The 16238-nt window shown below is 32.9% G+C and overlaps 3 protein-coding genes across 13 annotated transcripts; 1 reads left to right on the forward strand and 2 right to left on the reverse strand.

Annotated features, from left to right (window-relative positions):
- On the reverse strand, positions 1 to 5063 carry LOC133673168 (protein SUPPRESSOR OF FRI 4). Of its 4 annotated transcripts, none has more exons than XR_009834953.1 (7): positions 4665 to 5063; positions 4108 to 4208; positions 3505 to 3628; positions 1744 to 2144; positions 1354 to 1508; positions 619 to 1262; positions 1 to 492 (listed from the first exon to the last, which is right to left on the reverse strand). XR_009834953.1 is itself a non-coding variant. In XM_062093880.1 (7 exons), the coding sequence occupies exons 1-7, from the start codon at positions 4856 to 4858 to the stop codon at positions 421 to 423; spliced, it is 1101 nt and encodes a 366-aa protein (XP_061949864.1). In that variant the 5' UTR covers positions 4859 to 5063; the 3' UTR covers positions 1 to 420. The 4 variants fall into 4 exon arrangements, 3 of the variants coding, with proteins under 3 accessions (XP_061949864.1, XP_061949845.1, XP_061949857.1); XM_062093880.1 differs by having other exon boundaries at positions 1209 to 1262; XM_062093861.1 differs by having other exon boundaries at positions 1 to 1262.
- Positions 5064 to 10971: 5908 nt separating this feature from the next.
- On the forward strand, positions 10972 to 13116 carry LOC133699353 (phosphatidylinositol N-acetylglucosaminyltransferase subunit C-like). The gene is made up of 2 exons (XM_062122592.1): positions 10972 to 11094; positions 11900 to 13116. Exon 2 carries the CDS (start codon positions 12080 to 12082, stop codon positions 12983 to 12985), a length of 906 nt encoding a protein of 301 aa, XP_061978576.1. The 5' UTR covers positions 10972 to 11094; positions 11900 to 12079; the 3' UTR covers positions 12986 to 13116.
- An 859-nt stretch (positions 13117 to 13975) lies between these two features.
- On the reverse strand, positions 13976 to 16238 carry LOC133694651 (uncharacterized). 8 transcript variants are annotated; one of them, XM_062116309.1, is made up of 4 exons: positions 16007 to 16165; positions 15571 to 15743; positions 15052 to 15182; positions 13976 to 14475 (listed from the first exon to the last, which is right to left on the reverse strand). In XM_062116309.1, exons 3-4 carry the CDS (start codon positions 15146 to 15148, stop codon positions 14255 to 14257), a joined length of 318 nt encoding a protein of 105 aa, XP_061972293.1. In that variant the 5' UTR covers positions 15149 to 15182; positions 15571 to 15743; positions 16007 to 16165; the 3' UTR covers positions 13976 to 14254. The 8 variants fall into 8 exon arrangements, with proteins under 8 accessions (XP_061972293.1, XP_061972283.1, XP_061972269.1 ...); XM_062116299.1 differs by having other exon boundaries at positions 15052 to 15157; positions 15571 to 15757; XM_062116285.1 differs by having other exon boundaries at positions 15571 to 15757.

Here is a 16238-nt window from a genome sequence, read left to right on the forward strand (position 1 = left end):
TAATGTAACTTAAACTCCGTAATTTATTCAATCGAAACAAGTAAATAAATAATGCCCCATAAGGCAATTCCAAGTTTCACACGGTACCTCTACAAACTGATGGCGGGAGATTTCAGCAGACATTAAAAGCAAACTCAAATCTATAACCTAAAAGGCTTACAATTTTTCTTTCCCAACGTAAAGAAAGGAAAGAGAGAAAAGAAACAAAAGACAGAAATAATGTTGCCGCCATCTCTCAAGAGTTGACCTACACGCTAAAGAACGAGGGCTGTTGTATCTCACTTGTATGGAATACAGCACACGCATGATCCTAAAGGATGCAAAGAACGAGAGCCAGGGATCCCCGTGCAGTTTATATGAATTTTGCAGCAGTCAGAGGGGCTTTGAATCCACAAAAATATTCCAATGGTCTTTAGTTATCTAAAATGCCATTCGACCAGCAAGCCTGCTTTCCAATATCCTTTTGTCAATAGCTGCATCAACTGAGCTCATCTGCAACAAGCAACAACAATGAGAAGATCAAGAGATGAACCATGACAAGAAATCAGCTGGATAAACCAGATATTTGAAAGCTTGGTCCTATGGTGAAAGATGCCAAACTTTGCGAAAGAAGCTGACCTGGGCCAAGTCTGACTTCACTGTTCGACGATAAAAATAAATTGTAATCATGCTAGGAATGAGCAAAAATCTGTTGGGTATCATCTTGTTCCACCCAAACCCCAAATATCATAGTCAAGCATATGGAGAAGAATAACAACAAATAAATTCAAATTTTAAATAAGCAATACATACGCTTTTTGTTAACTGAGAATGATGCTAGGAAGGAGAATCCTCGATTTGATTCCAGCAAGCTTTGTCAAAATGGTAATAACTAACTACCAGCATGAATAACAAAAACAACTACTTGAATCAACTGCCATCATGGCTTTGGCATGCAAACCACAGAATTGTGGAAAACAAAAACACAAACAGCATGACCACCAGGAAGTGGACATTGAAGTCTAGAGACGCTTCACTAAACACATAGCCATAACTGTGGGTTTGTTGATGAGTTAAGAAAATAAAAATTGAAAATTCATACAGAAATACCTCTCTAAATAGGTAACAATGCATAAACAACTGTATCTGAAAACAAAAAGCATAAAGCCTACCCATCTGGTTAGATGTGCAAACCAACTCCAAATACTGAAGAGGTAGTCATAACTTACCTGGCTAGTTTCATCATGCACCTGATACTTTGGTAAGGACATTCTTCTTTCCTCCTGCAAATATTCAAACCATTAGCAGGTCTAACAACTGAAAATTTAATAGGCAATGCTGAAAGAAAGAATTCTTAACCTAAAAACAACTTACCATGGACATTGCCTCATCATCCCAAACTAGATAGACTTCGTTAACAGCTGTCTGCGTGGCAGGAGCCTTGTTTGCAATTACAGGGGGCGGTCCAATAGAAGGGCCGCCGGTATTTGGACCAGAGGCATAAGAATGTGTGTTGCCTAATGTCCCAGCTATAGTAAACAAATTGAGAATAAGACATTATCATTCAGTGAGCAAAATGAAAACTTTGATGATACGACCAATCCTAAAAAAAATCATAAGAGTATGATCCTGTGCCAGAATGAATGCCCTACTAAAGTTATCATTACAAACACTAAAATGAACACTTTTTTAAATCAACAATGTCAAAAATTGACACAAAAGAGGGTCTATTATATTATTAATAACAAGGGATCATTATCAAACCTGGAAGGTAGCCAGTTGTCATGGAACTATTGACTCCCGGATGCACATTCACTGAACCTTTAACTTCTCCAGGAGAGCTCGATGAAATACTTGTTGGAGGCAAAGGAGCAGAGAATGGTGAACTTTGAGGCAAATTATTGTTGACAACAGGGAACAATGGTTGTGATACAGGTGGTGTGGATGAGGGCAGTCCAGGAGGGGGTGTTTGTGAAGGTGGGAGTGCAATTGATGTAGTTGATGGCACAGGAGGCCTCATATTTTGCACAGGAAACAGTGGCTGCTGGGCATATGCAATTGGGGCAGAAGGAGAGATTGAAACAGCAGGATGCGTTGGGAACCAAGGCTGTGGACGGGGAGGAACTGGCCAACCAGCAGGAGGAACTGGAACAGCAGAATTATACCTGTAGCCAAAACCAACAAAGATATAATGAGAAGCTAATACCAATATTTTCCATATGCTTACAGCTTAATTCTGCCACAGAGGATGAATCAGTTGTTTACTGTATGGGGACCCCAAAATGTCAGACAGGGGCAAGATTCACTTGGTTTTGAAAACTAAACACACAGTTTGTCAGAAGTTTCACTTTCATTCTTAGTGGGGGTATATGCTACAGACTTTAAATATTTGAAACAGAATCATGAGAAAATTCTGCACAAGCAGATACTTCAAAAGATTAACTTGGACCTAGAGTACAAGAGCCTTTACCTAGGATCAAAGTTGGCCCTCTACTCTTTACCAGATGGTTTCAATAACAGTCAAAGTTCAAACCTAATCATAATTAATATAAACATGAACCCCAGTATATATTTTTTGCATGAAACTCATTAGATTATTATCAATATTCAAAGTTCATTTTCCATTATTTACAAGGCGGTGTTAATGACAGTCAAAGTTCAAATAGCTGGGCTTTGTGTCATATAAATGCATTGATGTTTCTGACAGGCATAGAAGGACCTTCCTTCCAACTAAGAAGGCACTATGAGGGGAATCAGAACGGAATACATATAGATATATATGTTATAGTATAAATCTCCTTATTCAACCAGTAGCTGCATCTTCAATTAAAACAGCAAGGCATGAAAGGGATCTAATTCCAGTGCCAGTGAGTGAGAAAGTGGGTGAGCTCTCAGGTCAGGAAGTTAAGGGCTAGCAGCACTACCTGTAAACGGTAAGGGCCAACTAAGATAGTTCAGCTAGAAAACCCCATTATGTTATTATGAACAGTCAAAGTTGATCTTCCATTCTTTACTAGATGGTTTTAATAACAGTCAAAGTTCGAGTAGTAACCATATTTTGATAAGCATGAAATCCAGTTTGTTAGAATCCCGGAGTACTTGGTTTAATAAAGGCACACGACCAAGATTGGTAGAATCCTTGAGTACTTGGTTTAATGAAGGCATATTACGCTTATCATGAAAGGAAAACAAGAAAAGAAAATTGATGATAAGGGCTGCCTTTTTTTTTCATCCCTTGCTGCCTTATGCTCACATAAACAAAACTAAATGAGAATATCCTTGTTCGGGCAGGGTAGTCTACACAAATCCTTCTCAACCAACCACTTCCATTAAGAAAAAAGAAAAACCCTTTTGTGATATAAAAAAAGCAAGCAGAAATTGCTTCAAAATCGATGTCTTCCACAGCTCTAATTACTGTGATGATGAAGAAAGAATTGAAATATTGCAAAATGGAGATATACATATAAAGTATGTGGTAGTCTCTGCTAATAGTAGAGAACAGAGAAAAAAAATGAAAAAACATACATTGGCTGCATTGCACCAAGAGGTTGTGGAGGATATCCAGTGCTCAATGGTCCTGGCATCATACCACCAATAAGCTGAGCTGATGGAATATCCCCTTTAGCAGCTTTTGATGGAGTCTCATCTTCTACAAGAAAATAAATATCCGTAAGAAATATGCCTAATTTGTGATAAATACCACGACTTCTACATATTAAACTTTTTGTACAGTTACAGAAATTGTGAGAGGACTCAGAACTGATACATATATCGCTTGAATATCATAAAAGAGGCTGAGTGTATTACAATAAACTAGAATTCAACTGTACTTTAACTCTACCTGAAATTGCAAAAGTAAAAAAAAAATGGTACAAACTAGTTTATACTGAATAGAACTTTACCAACTCACAAGTCAAGGGAATAAAATAACTAAACAAATAAAAAGGTCTAAAATCCCAAGTTTCAATTCCAGCTACAACAACAGACCTCTAAGATGAAAAGATAGAAAAAATTAACAAATTTCTCGATCAACTGAAAAGTAATGATGACAAGCAAGTACATAGAATCATTCACACAAATTATTACAGGAAGTAACTAATTGAAAACAGCATCAGTCAACCTCCTTACCGTCATCTCCATAGTGAGATGCCAAGACATCAGGTGGGATTCCTTGCATTCCATATATTTCAATATCAGTTGATTCTCTTCCGGGTTTTGCATTGGGAACCCTGAACCAAAGCCATCATATAATTAGCTAAATCAATGTAAACCTCGTTGACAACATAAACAGCACAAAATCCTGAAAAAGAAACCTAAAATCCAAAAAATAATATAACTTTTTATTTGACAGAAAAGTACCTTCTCCTCTAGTCAGTTATTAGTGAATCCCACATTAAAGCATCAGGAAAAAAAAAAACTTAAAACAACATGTATTGTTAGCAGTTGAATTTATCATTCCAATGAACAACTAATTATTGCCAAACAGATCATGATTTTGAAAATATATCCATATCATGTAAATCCCAAATCAATTAATGAAAACCTAATTAATCAAAAGTAATGATCAATGGTTCTAATTTATCTCATTCTCCTTCTAAGAAATAAAATTAAATAAAAGGCAAGACATTATTTAAAATTAAAAAAAACAGAGAGAAATAAAAATGAGAAGCGGTAGTAGATTTTACTTGGTGACGGACTCTTTGTGGACCTGGAGAACGTGAATGGCCATGCCACCAGCAGTGGATAGCTTTTTGTGGCAGACATGGCACTTAAAGTGCTTCGCTTTTTGGTGCTGTACTAGAATCTTCTCGTCGTCGAATTCCCTATCGCAGTAATAGCACCAAACTTTTGACGATACTCTCTTCTTCTTCTTTCCCATTCTCTCGCGATCTCTATTTAAATCTCGCTTTTTTCTGCAGGAGCAGCTGATTCTTCTTCTGCTACAATTTGGGGTTCTTTCCTGTTTTTAGGGTTTGTTGGTTTTCCAGCCTTTCGCCTTCTGGTTGTGTATGAATCTGTGTTTTTTATCGGGTCGGGTCTCCTTCCTTGATTTAAATTAGGAATCTCCAGGAGACTGGTTGCCACATCAGCTTAGAGGTTTTTCACACTTTTGTAATTATAGTCCTAAGTAAATATCGATCCGTTGTTTTAAAAAAGATACATATAAATTAAAGAGAGAAAATTTAGACAAAGTTTTTTTTATTACTTTTAGTGTTCATGAGTTTATATATATATATATATATATATATATATATATATATATAAACTTAAAAAATAATTAATAAGATATTATTAATTGCTCCTTAATCACTATAAAAATTTTCCTTCCTTATGCGGCCTCTAGCTCATCAGTGGGTTGTCATATTTTTTTTAATATAAAAAAATATTCATATTAATATTTTTAAATAAACAAGAAAGATCTCAAACTCTAGTTAGATGAAGATATTTTTATTACTTTCAATTAACTATGAATTTTATTTTCTTTCTTCTTTTTATATTTGTTTTTTTATTAAAATAATCTTATAAAATAATTAATAAAATATCACTAGCTGCTCTTTAAATACCATAAAAATTTCCCTATTACATTACGTCTCTCACCCATAAGTGGGTCTCATCTTACTTATGTACTATATACTTAGATATGGCATACGCTACGTCGCGAGCCGGGTCATACTTTTCCTAACATAAAAAAAATATTCATGCGATGCTAGCATTTTTAAATAAGTAAGAAAGATCTCAAACTCGGGTTATTGACTTGATTTGGTGCAATAAGCCCTATTAATTTAACAACACAATTAAGAAAAAAGACGTCGATTATAAATAAAGCGAACAAAAAAAACAACAATAATTAACCATAAAAAAATAAGTCATCAATATTATACTTGAGAATAGATGAAAGAAAAGCTCATTGGAGATTTATCGTTGCTTTGTCGTGGATATCACCCCACCACAAGAAAAAGATCATCAAGATGGTTTTAACACTACAATGAAACACTGAAAGAGGCCATATACATCGTCAAAGCAACAATCCAAAAGGCAAACCCAATAAATTATTGGAAAGTTAGCATCTCATTTTTATATTTAATCAATTAATTTAATTAAATTAAAAAAATATTTTTAAAAAGCTAAATTTAACAAAGAAAAAGGTAAAAACACCCGAGATAACATGGTTCATTCTCAAAATTAGTAAAAAACCATATAAAAAGCAAACAAACAAAAATAATAGAGCTCAATCTTTAATTGAATAAATGTTAAGGGATAAAACCGAAAAAACATGAGTTTAAAAAAAAAGAAAAAAAAACTCAAGCACACTTTGGCGAATCTTCTAAACTTGAGTTAAACTCTAAAAATCGTAACCCGTGAATCTGGACCCAGGGTCAATTAAGAAGCTCAATTCCTAATAAATTTAATGTTGAAGTATGAAATAAAAAAAAATCAATTTAAAAAAATTTCTCAAGAAAAAATAAAACAATCAGAAGAATAAAGATTAAATTCAATATGGAAGAAAAATGAAAGAGGATGAAATCACAAAAAAATCCAATTTTAAAAATCATCCTAGAAAAAAAATAGCAATCAAAATAACGAGGATTAAATTTGACCATTGAAGAAAATAAAAGGGAATGAAATTGAAAAAAAATATTGATTTCATAAATCATTCAAAAAAAACAAATAATAATTAAAATAACATAAACCAAATGTGACGGGAAAATAAATTGAAGGGTTGATTAAGAAAGTAGAAGGTAGACATGGAAATCGAGAAGCATGGAGAGAAAATGGGTGAAAGGTTATTGAAGTCAAATCAGAGCCCTTCCAACCACACACGCTGCTCAAACATGCAGAGGAAGCTATAATGAATCAAATGTCGCGCGTGGAAAGTAATGTTCGGCGACCAAATAACAACTTACACGCTGCTCGAAAGCAACATATCGGTCCGTACGCCAATCAAATATTTTTAATAATGTACTATATGTATTAAAGTAGTAAATTTCCCCTAACAAACTCAATAATATATATATATACACACACAAATGAAAATGATAGAAAGGCCCTTAAAAGCTAGCTTTACAAATTTTTTCTTTAAAAGCATTAAGGTCAATTCACTGTTTTTTTATTAAAAAAAATGATGTTAAAGCCCCTATAACCTGTTAAATTTTTTTATGTCATTTTGCTTATAATCTTAATCAATTTTATAATGACAAATATATCATGTGGAAAATTCTTTTTTGCCTCCAAAGGTCAGTGCATTTGGTTTTTGTTTTGAAGAGAAAAGATGTCATTATACTATTTCAATCTATAGTGCAATGAGTTTATATCTACGCTGCTTTCACAACAACTTTTAGTTTTTTTTTGTATTGACCTATTTAAAGTATCCTTGTTAAAGTTAAAATTAAAAAAAGAAAACTAAAATAGCTTTAACAATCTCCTGTAGGTAGGTTATGATACAATTCATTATGAATTACAATAGTGTTTTATTTTATTTTTTGTTATTAATTTTTTTTTCAATTTAATTCTTTGATATTGTATTGATTTTAATTTCAAATTGATAGTTATTTTTTAATTGCCTTTTATAATGCTTTTGATATTGTGTTGATTGAGATTTTAAATTGATAATTGGTTTTTATTGCCATTTATATGATTATTAAGGTCTCCAAAAGCAACTTGTCATCAAAATGATGCTCGGTTTATTAAAAAAGAAATCAATCTGTTTGATTGCAAGAAGTTAAAAGTGGAAACCAAAATTGAAGGAAATAAATAATGTTTTTCCTTTTAATTTATTTTATTTAGGAAAAGTGTCAATACTGGCCCTTTTTGTGTTTTTCACCCTTTAGTCATCGATGTTCTTTTCTTTTCAATTAGATCCTTTAATGTTGTGTTGATTGGGATTTGAAGTTAATGGTTTGTTTTAATCTGGTTTTTTTGTATGGTTATCTCGATTACAAAAACTCATATCGATATTTTTCTTGTGCCTAATATCACAAAAAAATAATATGACTTTATTGTATGACAATTATTGAAAATGAAAGGACCAAAATTATATTAGTTAAATATATGAAGGTCCTTTTAAAAAAAAAATTAATGTGTCAACGCTTTTTTCTATTTGTTTGCCTTTGGGTTTTGTCAAAAATTATTGTTGATCCCTTTTGTTTTGATATTACATTGTTAGATTCAAAACTTCATTTTCTTTCATTTGAGTCCCTGAGTTTGAGAAAAAAAAAGGAGAGAGTTGTCATATTACAACGAATGATAGAGAAAATTAAAAAATATCCATTTTTCAAAGATGAAACTCATCGTTCTTGATGTCAATGAGTTCTATTTTCTTGGGAGTTGCATTTAGGTCCTTTTTTCTATTTATTTTGTCCAAAAAAATTTTCAGGTTCAAAATTTTATTATAATTAAGTTCTTTCGTCTTTTTATCCACCTCTGGTGCCCAGAAACTATGATAGCAGATGAAGCATCATCACTTGCTATTTTTTAAAAATGAGACGAGGCTAAAAAAGGTAAAAAAAAAATTAACATGCTCAAGCATGTGGAATTTTTATTTGTTATTTCATTTGGTTTTTCTACCTTTATTTATTTTTTGTTACCAAAATTTGGTTTTTTAAGGTCCCTGTTCTGTTTCTTAGATATTTTTTGGGCTTAAAAACCAGGTAAATTAGGTTTTGTACCCTAGAGGGGTACTACCTATCCAAGAAAATAAGTGTGTGTGTGTGTGTGTATATATATAATCCTCTAGCATTTTATTTGTTTTTAATTGGGCTACGATATATTTTTTGGTTTGATATTTGTGGGTTATTATGGTTTCAAATACATTAATATTTAGTTGGTACTTAATTTTGCAAATGATTATATTTTGTCATGTGATTAAACAAAAAATAATTTCATAAATAACAAATTAATCAAGTCAAGTTCAGTCCACACCTAGATCACGTATTATATAATTATATGAAAAATAATTTTAAAAAATAATGTTGGAATTCATGACCCAAGTTATGAGTTCGATAAATTAAGTAAAATCAATCGAGTCAATTTAATATATTATCATCTCAATAATTTTTTTTAAAAAATATATCATCTTGATTTTTTTTAGTTTAAAAAAACTATAACCCACGATATAAAGAGTGGATCATCTATTAGTTGTTACTAATTAACCTCACTTTTAGTTATAATTGCTAATGGAAATATTTTTTTTCCATAGCATTGCTATTCTTTTAAAGACTCTATTTTGTCAAAGTTGATAGTATTTTTGCTATATATAATTGCACTCTTTAACCATGAAATTATTCTTTTTAACTAATATGAGAGATAGTTAAGAAGAATAACTCAATTTTTATGAAGCAATTTGAGAGGATTTGTGAAGCATCAACAACACCAAAAATCTTTTATTTGTTTCTTATTTGCATCACTTTCTTTATAAGGTTAGATTATCTTTAGCCCCTCCTTTGTTTTTTTTACCTTTGAATAGCTAGAAGTAGCTTATAATTTGTCTTTGTAGTGTCAAGATTTTAACTTTTACTGAAAAAACCAATAAATCCTAGAACTTTGAATTTTAATCACCTTTTTTCACAATACAAGTCTCCATGTCTGACTTGAAATCCTTTCGAAATTCTAAAGAGAATTTCTTGATGCTAAAAACATGTTGATTCATGAAAAATTATTCCGTGAAGCGCGAGCAATATATTCCACTTCTATCCATGTATCATTATGTTTGGTGTTGTTTATCATTTGAAAATATTTTATTTTTATTTTATTTACATTTTATTTAATTGGTCAAATACAAAAACAATAATTTTTTTAACTTTTTATTTCCTTTCATTTTTAAATAATTGGTCTAGACAAAAGTTTTCCAGGCTTTTTTCAAATAATACCAATAATTCTTTATTAGATTTCAAAAATATTTCCTTCTTTTAATCTATTATTCAGCTTAGTAAAATACTTACTTTGTATTAATTAACATTAGATATTTATATATTTTAAGATTTTGTAGGCATGAATAGGTTTGTTGAATTTTATAAATAAGTTTAATTAGATATAACTAGCTTACAAGCTCGTACTAAATTACAGGTTGAATCAAGTTTTTTTTTTAAATGTGAAAAAAAACTAAATTGTAGAGAGCTATTCGACATTATTATTAAATTCAGTCTGATAGATCAACTTTAAAACCTTTTAATTTGATTCCTCACCTAGCCTCGATTTTAAATTAAACCGTGTGAAAGTTGTCTTGATGTGACTCTATTGACTTGACCAGTTCAAAGATAATCAAGCCAAACGGTAAAAAAAATTTCAAGGACGAGATTTAGAAAAAAAGAGGATAAATTTAAAAAGAAAAAAAATCTCTAAATTCAACTTCTTATCTAGTTTGGATTTGAAATTAGACTGTATAGGAGTTACTCTAATGATTTAAGCAATCCAAGTACAGCTCAAGCTAATGTTAAAAAAGTTTGGAGATGAAATTGAGAGAAAAATGAAATCGAAATAAAAAAAGGGGAAAATAGAAAAGGGGGAGGGGCAAAATTGAAAAAAAGAGAGAAGAAAGAGCCTAATTTAATTAAATTAGGTTGTAAAAGGGTCTAATTGGAAGAAAACAAAGTTTAAAAATTAATAAAAAAAATTGAGGTGCTCACTGTTAATATAAACAATAAAGCACTATATTATTTTCCATATTTTTTACGTAGAATCTTTTTAAGGTCTTACATTTAAGTATTGTTAGAATTTTGTCCAAAGATAACTAAGCTTGGTGCCTTACCTGGGTTATTAAGATTGGACCTCATATTAAAATGACACGTGGGCTGTTTTAGTAAAAATTAAAGATTTGAATTGGATAAAAGCAGAAGAAAGGGTGGTTCAATTCAACAAAAAATATGAATTACAGGGGTCAAATTAATAAATCACATCGATGAGGGGTTAAATTAACAAAATCAAAGTAGTACAGAGATCAACGAGGTTAACCTATTTGCTACTTGTCTAATAAAAACGTTTCCTTCCGCGTTGTTTTTTTTTATAGTTGTAGTAAAGAAACGCGTTTTCTTCAGGCAATCAAATCATATCTGTTTTTCACTCCGAGAAGAAAATCAAGCAACGGAGAAGAGGACCCAAATCGAGATTTCTTTCTCACAGGTAATATAAAATATCTCTCTAATCGACATTCACAAGATGGGTCTCAATTATCATTGCTCATTTCATTGTGAAGACTTCGTCTTGTTTTATTTCACTTTCCCAAGCAGTTCTTGATGTGGAAATCTGGTTTCACCTGGCATGAACTATTTTTTCTATGCAAATCATTGCAAAATAACAATCAACGTACCTGATTTTATCTCGTTTCTAGATGCTTTCTCATTGTTCACGTTCTCTAAACTATTCTCTGTTAACAGTATTTTCTAACCATTTTCTAACAATATTTGTAAATTTTCTTTTATTGGAAATTGTAATGCAGTTTTGCATTGAAGGGAAATAGTGATCATGGTTTTTTCCTTCAGCAACTGAATTTTAAGAATTGATGTTTTTGAAACAAAAAATGATAATCTAGATGGACTTGAAAAAAGAGAGGGACATATTCCGAAAACAAGAAAAATAAAAAAAGTAGATTAAGCTGTCGAAAGCATGAATTTAGTTAGTGATAAGCTATCTTCTTCTTGCATCTGGTCTATATTTCACAAGAAATGTGAAACAAAGTAAGGTAGCATATAAGTTTGTATTTACATATGGATTGAATTTCTCATAATTTGTATGTTAAGCTGATTGAAGCATTGTTAATGTGATAAACTCATCTGTGGTCTCGTGGTCAGGAGTAGCAATGGGAATTGTTTTTTTCACAAGCGTCACATTTCTTATGTATCCGTTTGCAAGTGCAGCCTTGTATATGTAGCTTGTCCTTGTTAGTTTATCTTTCTTTCCATTGATGTATAATGATTGTGATCTGTAGGTGTTTGGAACCTAAAAGCATCCAGACAGTCTGCAATGGGGTATTTTGCTTTTAGAAATCATCATGTGACAGATTGGAAGACTGTTGCTGTCTTTCTTCATTCTAGATGAATAAGGGTTTTGTTTTTGCTGTTGTTTTGAAAGCAAGGGGTTGGATAAGCAATAGAGTTGTTGGTTCGCAATGGATAGCATCATCAGCGAGAGTCCGCTGCATCCCAAGTGGAGGAAAGTTGCTTATGGAGGAATGCAGCCTGAGTTTGATGACAATCACACTGATGAGTCTTTTCTTGAAGATATGGTCATGAATGCTAATGTTGTTAAGCGAGACATGTTAAAGGTGATGCAGGACTCAGTCTCTATCTCTCAGTATCTGTGCATTGTTGCTCTTGTCGGCTTGGTGTGGGCTCACACCCTTCAATCAACCCTTGATGAAAATTCGCTCTTGCTCCTAGATGCTAGCCTTTTCGGATCAGGTTTTTTAGTTCTGCTTTTAACCAAAGAAATGCGTTCCTTGAATCTTCTCTTCTATTATATCCTCAATATATCCTTTTTCACAACTGGGTTATATATGTTGGCTCCTATTTATCACACTCTCACAAGATCCATAAGCTCAGACTCCATTTGGGCAGTAACTGTTTCGCTTGTTGTACTTCATCTTTTCCTGCATGACTATTCAGGATCGACCATTAAAGCTCCTGTGGCCCTAAAAAATCCAAGCTTAACCAGCTGTGTCTCTTTAAATGCTTCTGTAGTTGCTTCAGTTTTTATTGCATCTCGCCTTCCATCAAGGCTGCATGTATTTGCCATCATGCTATTTTCCTTGCAAGTCTTCCTTTTTGCTCCATTTGTCACTTACTGTATCAAGAAATTCTCCTTCCACTTGCACCTTCTGTTTTCCTTTGGTTTGATGGTTGTGACCCTGGCTTTGGTTTATACACTGCACCACTTACTTTTCATGCTACTGTTTGGTTTATTGTTGTTTATAAGCATTATCTGTCCTTATTGGCTCATAAGAATTCAGGAATACAAGTTTGAGATCAATGGTCCCTGGGATGAGGCTAGGCTTTGTTTCAATGTAACAGATTGAGATCTTTAGCTTTCTGGACGGGATTGGTTGGAATTCAATGAGATTAAATTGTTTATGACCATTATGTATACGCTCTTCAGTTGCTGCAAGTAAAAATAAAAGTACTAGTAAGGAGTATCTTTCTCCAAAAATGGATCTGGCTCTCAGTTTATTTTGCAGGAGGATTTGTTCATAATATGTAGTGGCAGTGTTGTGGAATTTTTAAGTGACTAAATGTTTGAGCTTAGGACATCAAGTAGGTTTGAATCGAAGTAGCTTTATCATGGTCATAGAAGCTCTCTTTGCACTTGTTCAAATTGTTTCAAGCAGTCGATTTTCTAATCGAGTCTCGTCAAGGGTGCCCGGAAGTGTGCTTCTCAAATCACACACAACCAACGTTGTCTGTTCTGCCAACTAGTGCTAGATCTTGATGGACTAAGAGTGTGTTTGGTTATGGTAGTGGTTGCTTTTCAAATCGCTTTTCGTGCTGAAATACATGTCAATGATGTTTTTTTATTTTTTAAAAATTATTTTTGATATCAGCATATCAAAACAATTCAAAAAATACAAACCGCACTCAATTTTAACAAAATTTTTTTTTTTAATTTGATGAAACGCAGTTATAAATACAATGTCAAACGGTCTTTAAATCCTGACCCACCAAAGGAGCAGCCCTTTTGCAAACGTAAACCTGTTTTTAGTTGTGATCAGAAAAAATACAGATATAGAATGTATTTAGGTGAGCGAAATTATTCCAGTTCTCTCCTCTTGAAAGTTAACTAGTGCTAGAACTTAGAGGCACGGTGTCTGAGAACTAGTATCCCTGCTATAGTCAGGATTGTGCCATAACCAGACATTATTCAAAACAACATAGTATAGAGCTATTCATCCTCGCATAGTTAATTATTAATTATATCTCCACTAGCATCTTTTACACAAAAAAAGCTTAACAGTTAATAATTGCTAATATCTTAAATCCAATTAATATGCCACGCAAAAATGAGATCGGTATGAAAAGGCAAAAGGTTAAGTACATTCAGCTCCCTGCGGCGGATAAAAACTTGGGTTTGAAAAAAACTGGAACTTGTAACTTTTTTTAAATTTGTTTTTCTCAAAACCACAACCGCAAAAATAACTACAATATCAAACACTAAGAGTTAACGTCATGATATAAGAAAATTCTGACAACGGCGTCAAAACTCAGGCATCTATCACAAACGACGAAAAGTTGCAAGCGCAGCTTCAAATTCAATTCCACGCCCTCCCCCCTCCAAGTACCTCATCCGACCTCTACTCTTCTTTCTTTAGCGACTGGGAGGAATCCCCAACTTTACCTGCAGACTGGTTTACACTAGCTTCGGCCTCAGCAAGAAATGCTGGATCTGGCTCATGTTTATCTGAGGGTTCCTTTATTGCCATATAAATGTAGAATGCGATGACTATATTGACGGAAATGACAGCAACAAATCCGCTCAACAGTGTCAAGGAATGGGGAGACAATTTGGTTATACCTGTTCCAAAATTTCAATCAAATTTAATTTAAGAACAAAATAACAGCCACTTATGAGGAGAGAAGTGCATGTTCCTAATATCACTATACTTGCAGGTTCTATTTTTCTCAAAACCTACCAGCAGAACAGAAACAAGAGAATTTGACAAAATTCATGCTACTGGCTGAAACAGCCAAAGCAATTGAACAAAACTCTCACATAAGGATCCCGATAATGCTTTTTTCTCAACTTGGTAACAGGTTAAGAAGAAGCATTCGATGCATTTGCTGTAACATGTTTCGGTACTGGTAAAAAAAATAGCAGAATTAAAACACAGGCGCTCATGAATACTAGTAACAAGCCAAATAACAAGTTAACATCAGAATCCAAAATTTCTTTCCCACAACTTACAAGTGAAAACTAAAGATTGTTAATAGGTATGAGAACTGGATCAAACACCAACAAGTTTCAAAAATTCTAAAAGACAGATACAGAAGCATTTGTTTGACAAATAACACAATTGGCATAGACATGATTCAGGCTAAATACACAAATTACCTTGAAGAAGAAAATCACGTATAAAGAAACCAATCTTACCGGGTATCAAGTCATGGTTAAAAGCATATAGGATTGCGACAGGAGCCATCCACATAAGCATTGAGGTGACGAAAAACTTCATTATCACTCCAGCCATCTCTACTTCCTTCAATGAGAGAGAGAATCAAAGACTGTTGAGCGACAAGTAAAAAGAGAGTTCAGCTCCTCTTAGAAAATACCTCATAAAAAATCCATACCATAAGAAATGAAACAAGTATATATAAGAATCAGACCAAGTAACAGGAAAGAGTATTGGAGAACAAAGATAGGCTCGGATTCAGACATTTACCCGAAAACAAAAACTGAAAAATAATGGCTTCTATGTATCTTTCCATCTTGTCTTATTTTCCAAAAACTGATAATTTTTACTTTTAAAAACACACAAAGCCATGAATATCCAATTAATTAATACTTTTCTTTGTTAAATAAATGAGCTGATCCTAGTTAACTAATCAAATTAACATTTTGATACATACTCAAAAGTAATAAACCAAGTTAACAAAGAAATTTGAAAGGCACCTGACTTTAGTCTCTTAGTAACAAACAAATCAAGGGAAAACTCTGAAAAAAAATACAGAGCCCCAATGTTACTGCCTGCTAATTCCCGACTCCTCGGTCACTACTCACTGCACGAACAAGGGGTCTGTTGATAAAGTAGAGAATTCGATGATAAAATCTTCACCCCCACCAATCTGGAGATACACAACTGACAAGTAGACATTGAAAGGTACAAACAGATAAAGCCATATAACTGCAAAAGGGAACCAAATCATGCAGCTTGACTCAATAACAGAAAAGAAACTACTGCAAAACTAAAACAATGGATCTAAATGGATAAGAAAAAAGAAATATATATAAAATCAAAGAAAAAATATACATGAATTTAATACTGAACCCTATAAAATTCTGAAACTGGGAAACAGAGACTATGAAATGCGAAATCTGAGAGCTTTACCTTTGAAAATCGGTGTGCCTGCTTACTTCCGCTGCTTTGATTTTTGCCTGAGCCAAAAGACCTATAACACACAGATTTTATTCGGCCCAAAAAACAAGGCATATGTCCACTTTCACTGAGGGCATAAAGCCCAGAGGAAAATCGACCTTTACAAAAAGGCTCACTGCCCTTCAAAGTTCTAACTCCACTCTTCACATAGCCCCAGCCACTTGCGCCTGCAATTTATGCACTC

Source organism: Populus nigra, chromosome 1 (assembly GCF_951802175.1).
Source record: "Populus nigra chromosome 1, ddPopNigr1.1, whole genome shotgun sequence".
In the NCBI taxonomy this organism is placed as follows: domain Eukaryota; kingdom Viridiplantae; phylum Streptophyta; class Magnoliopsida; order Malpighiales; family Salicaceae; genus Populus; species Populus nigra.

Bases quoted from the DNA above. Each gene is read 5' to 3' on its own strand.
- LOC133673168 (XM_062093861.1), bottom strand. From the start codon at position 4,858: ATGGGAAAGAAGAAGAAGAGAGTATCGTCAAAAGTTTGGTGCTATTAC. The intron at 3,629-4,107 runs GTAAGGAGGTTG...ATTTTCTTGTAG, and splicing joins ATCTCACTATGGAGATGACG to AAGATGAGACTCCATCAAAA. The intron at 1,509-1,743 runs GTTTGATAATGA...TGTTTACTATAG, and splicing joins GACAACTGGCTACCTTCCAG to CTGGGACATTAGGCAACACA.
- LOC133699353 (XM_062122592.1), top strand. From the start codon at position 12,080: ATGGATAGCATCATCAGCGAGAGTCCGCTGCATCCCAAGTGGAGGAAA.
- LOC133694651 (XM_062116276.1), bottom strand. From the start codon at position 16,108: ATGCCTTGTTTTTTGGGCCGAATAAAATCTGTGTGTTATAGGTCTTTT. The intron at 15,158-16,006 runs GTAAAGCTCTCA...CTCTCATTGAAG, and splicing joins AGGCACACCGATTTTCAAAG to GAAGTAGAGATGGCTGGAGT. The intron at 14,476-15,051 runs GTAAGATTGGTT...ATTTTGGAACAG, and splicing joins TAACCATGACTTGATACCCG to GTATAACCAAATTGTCTCCC.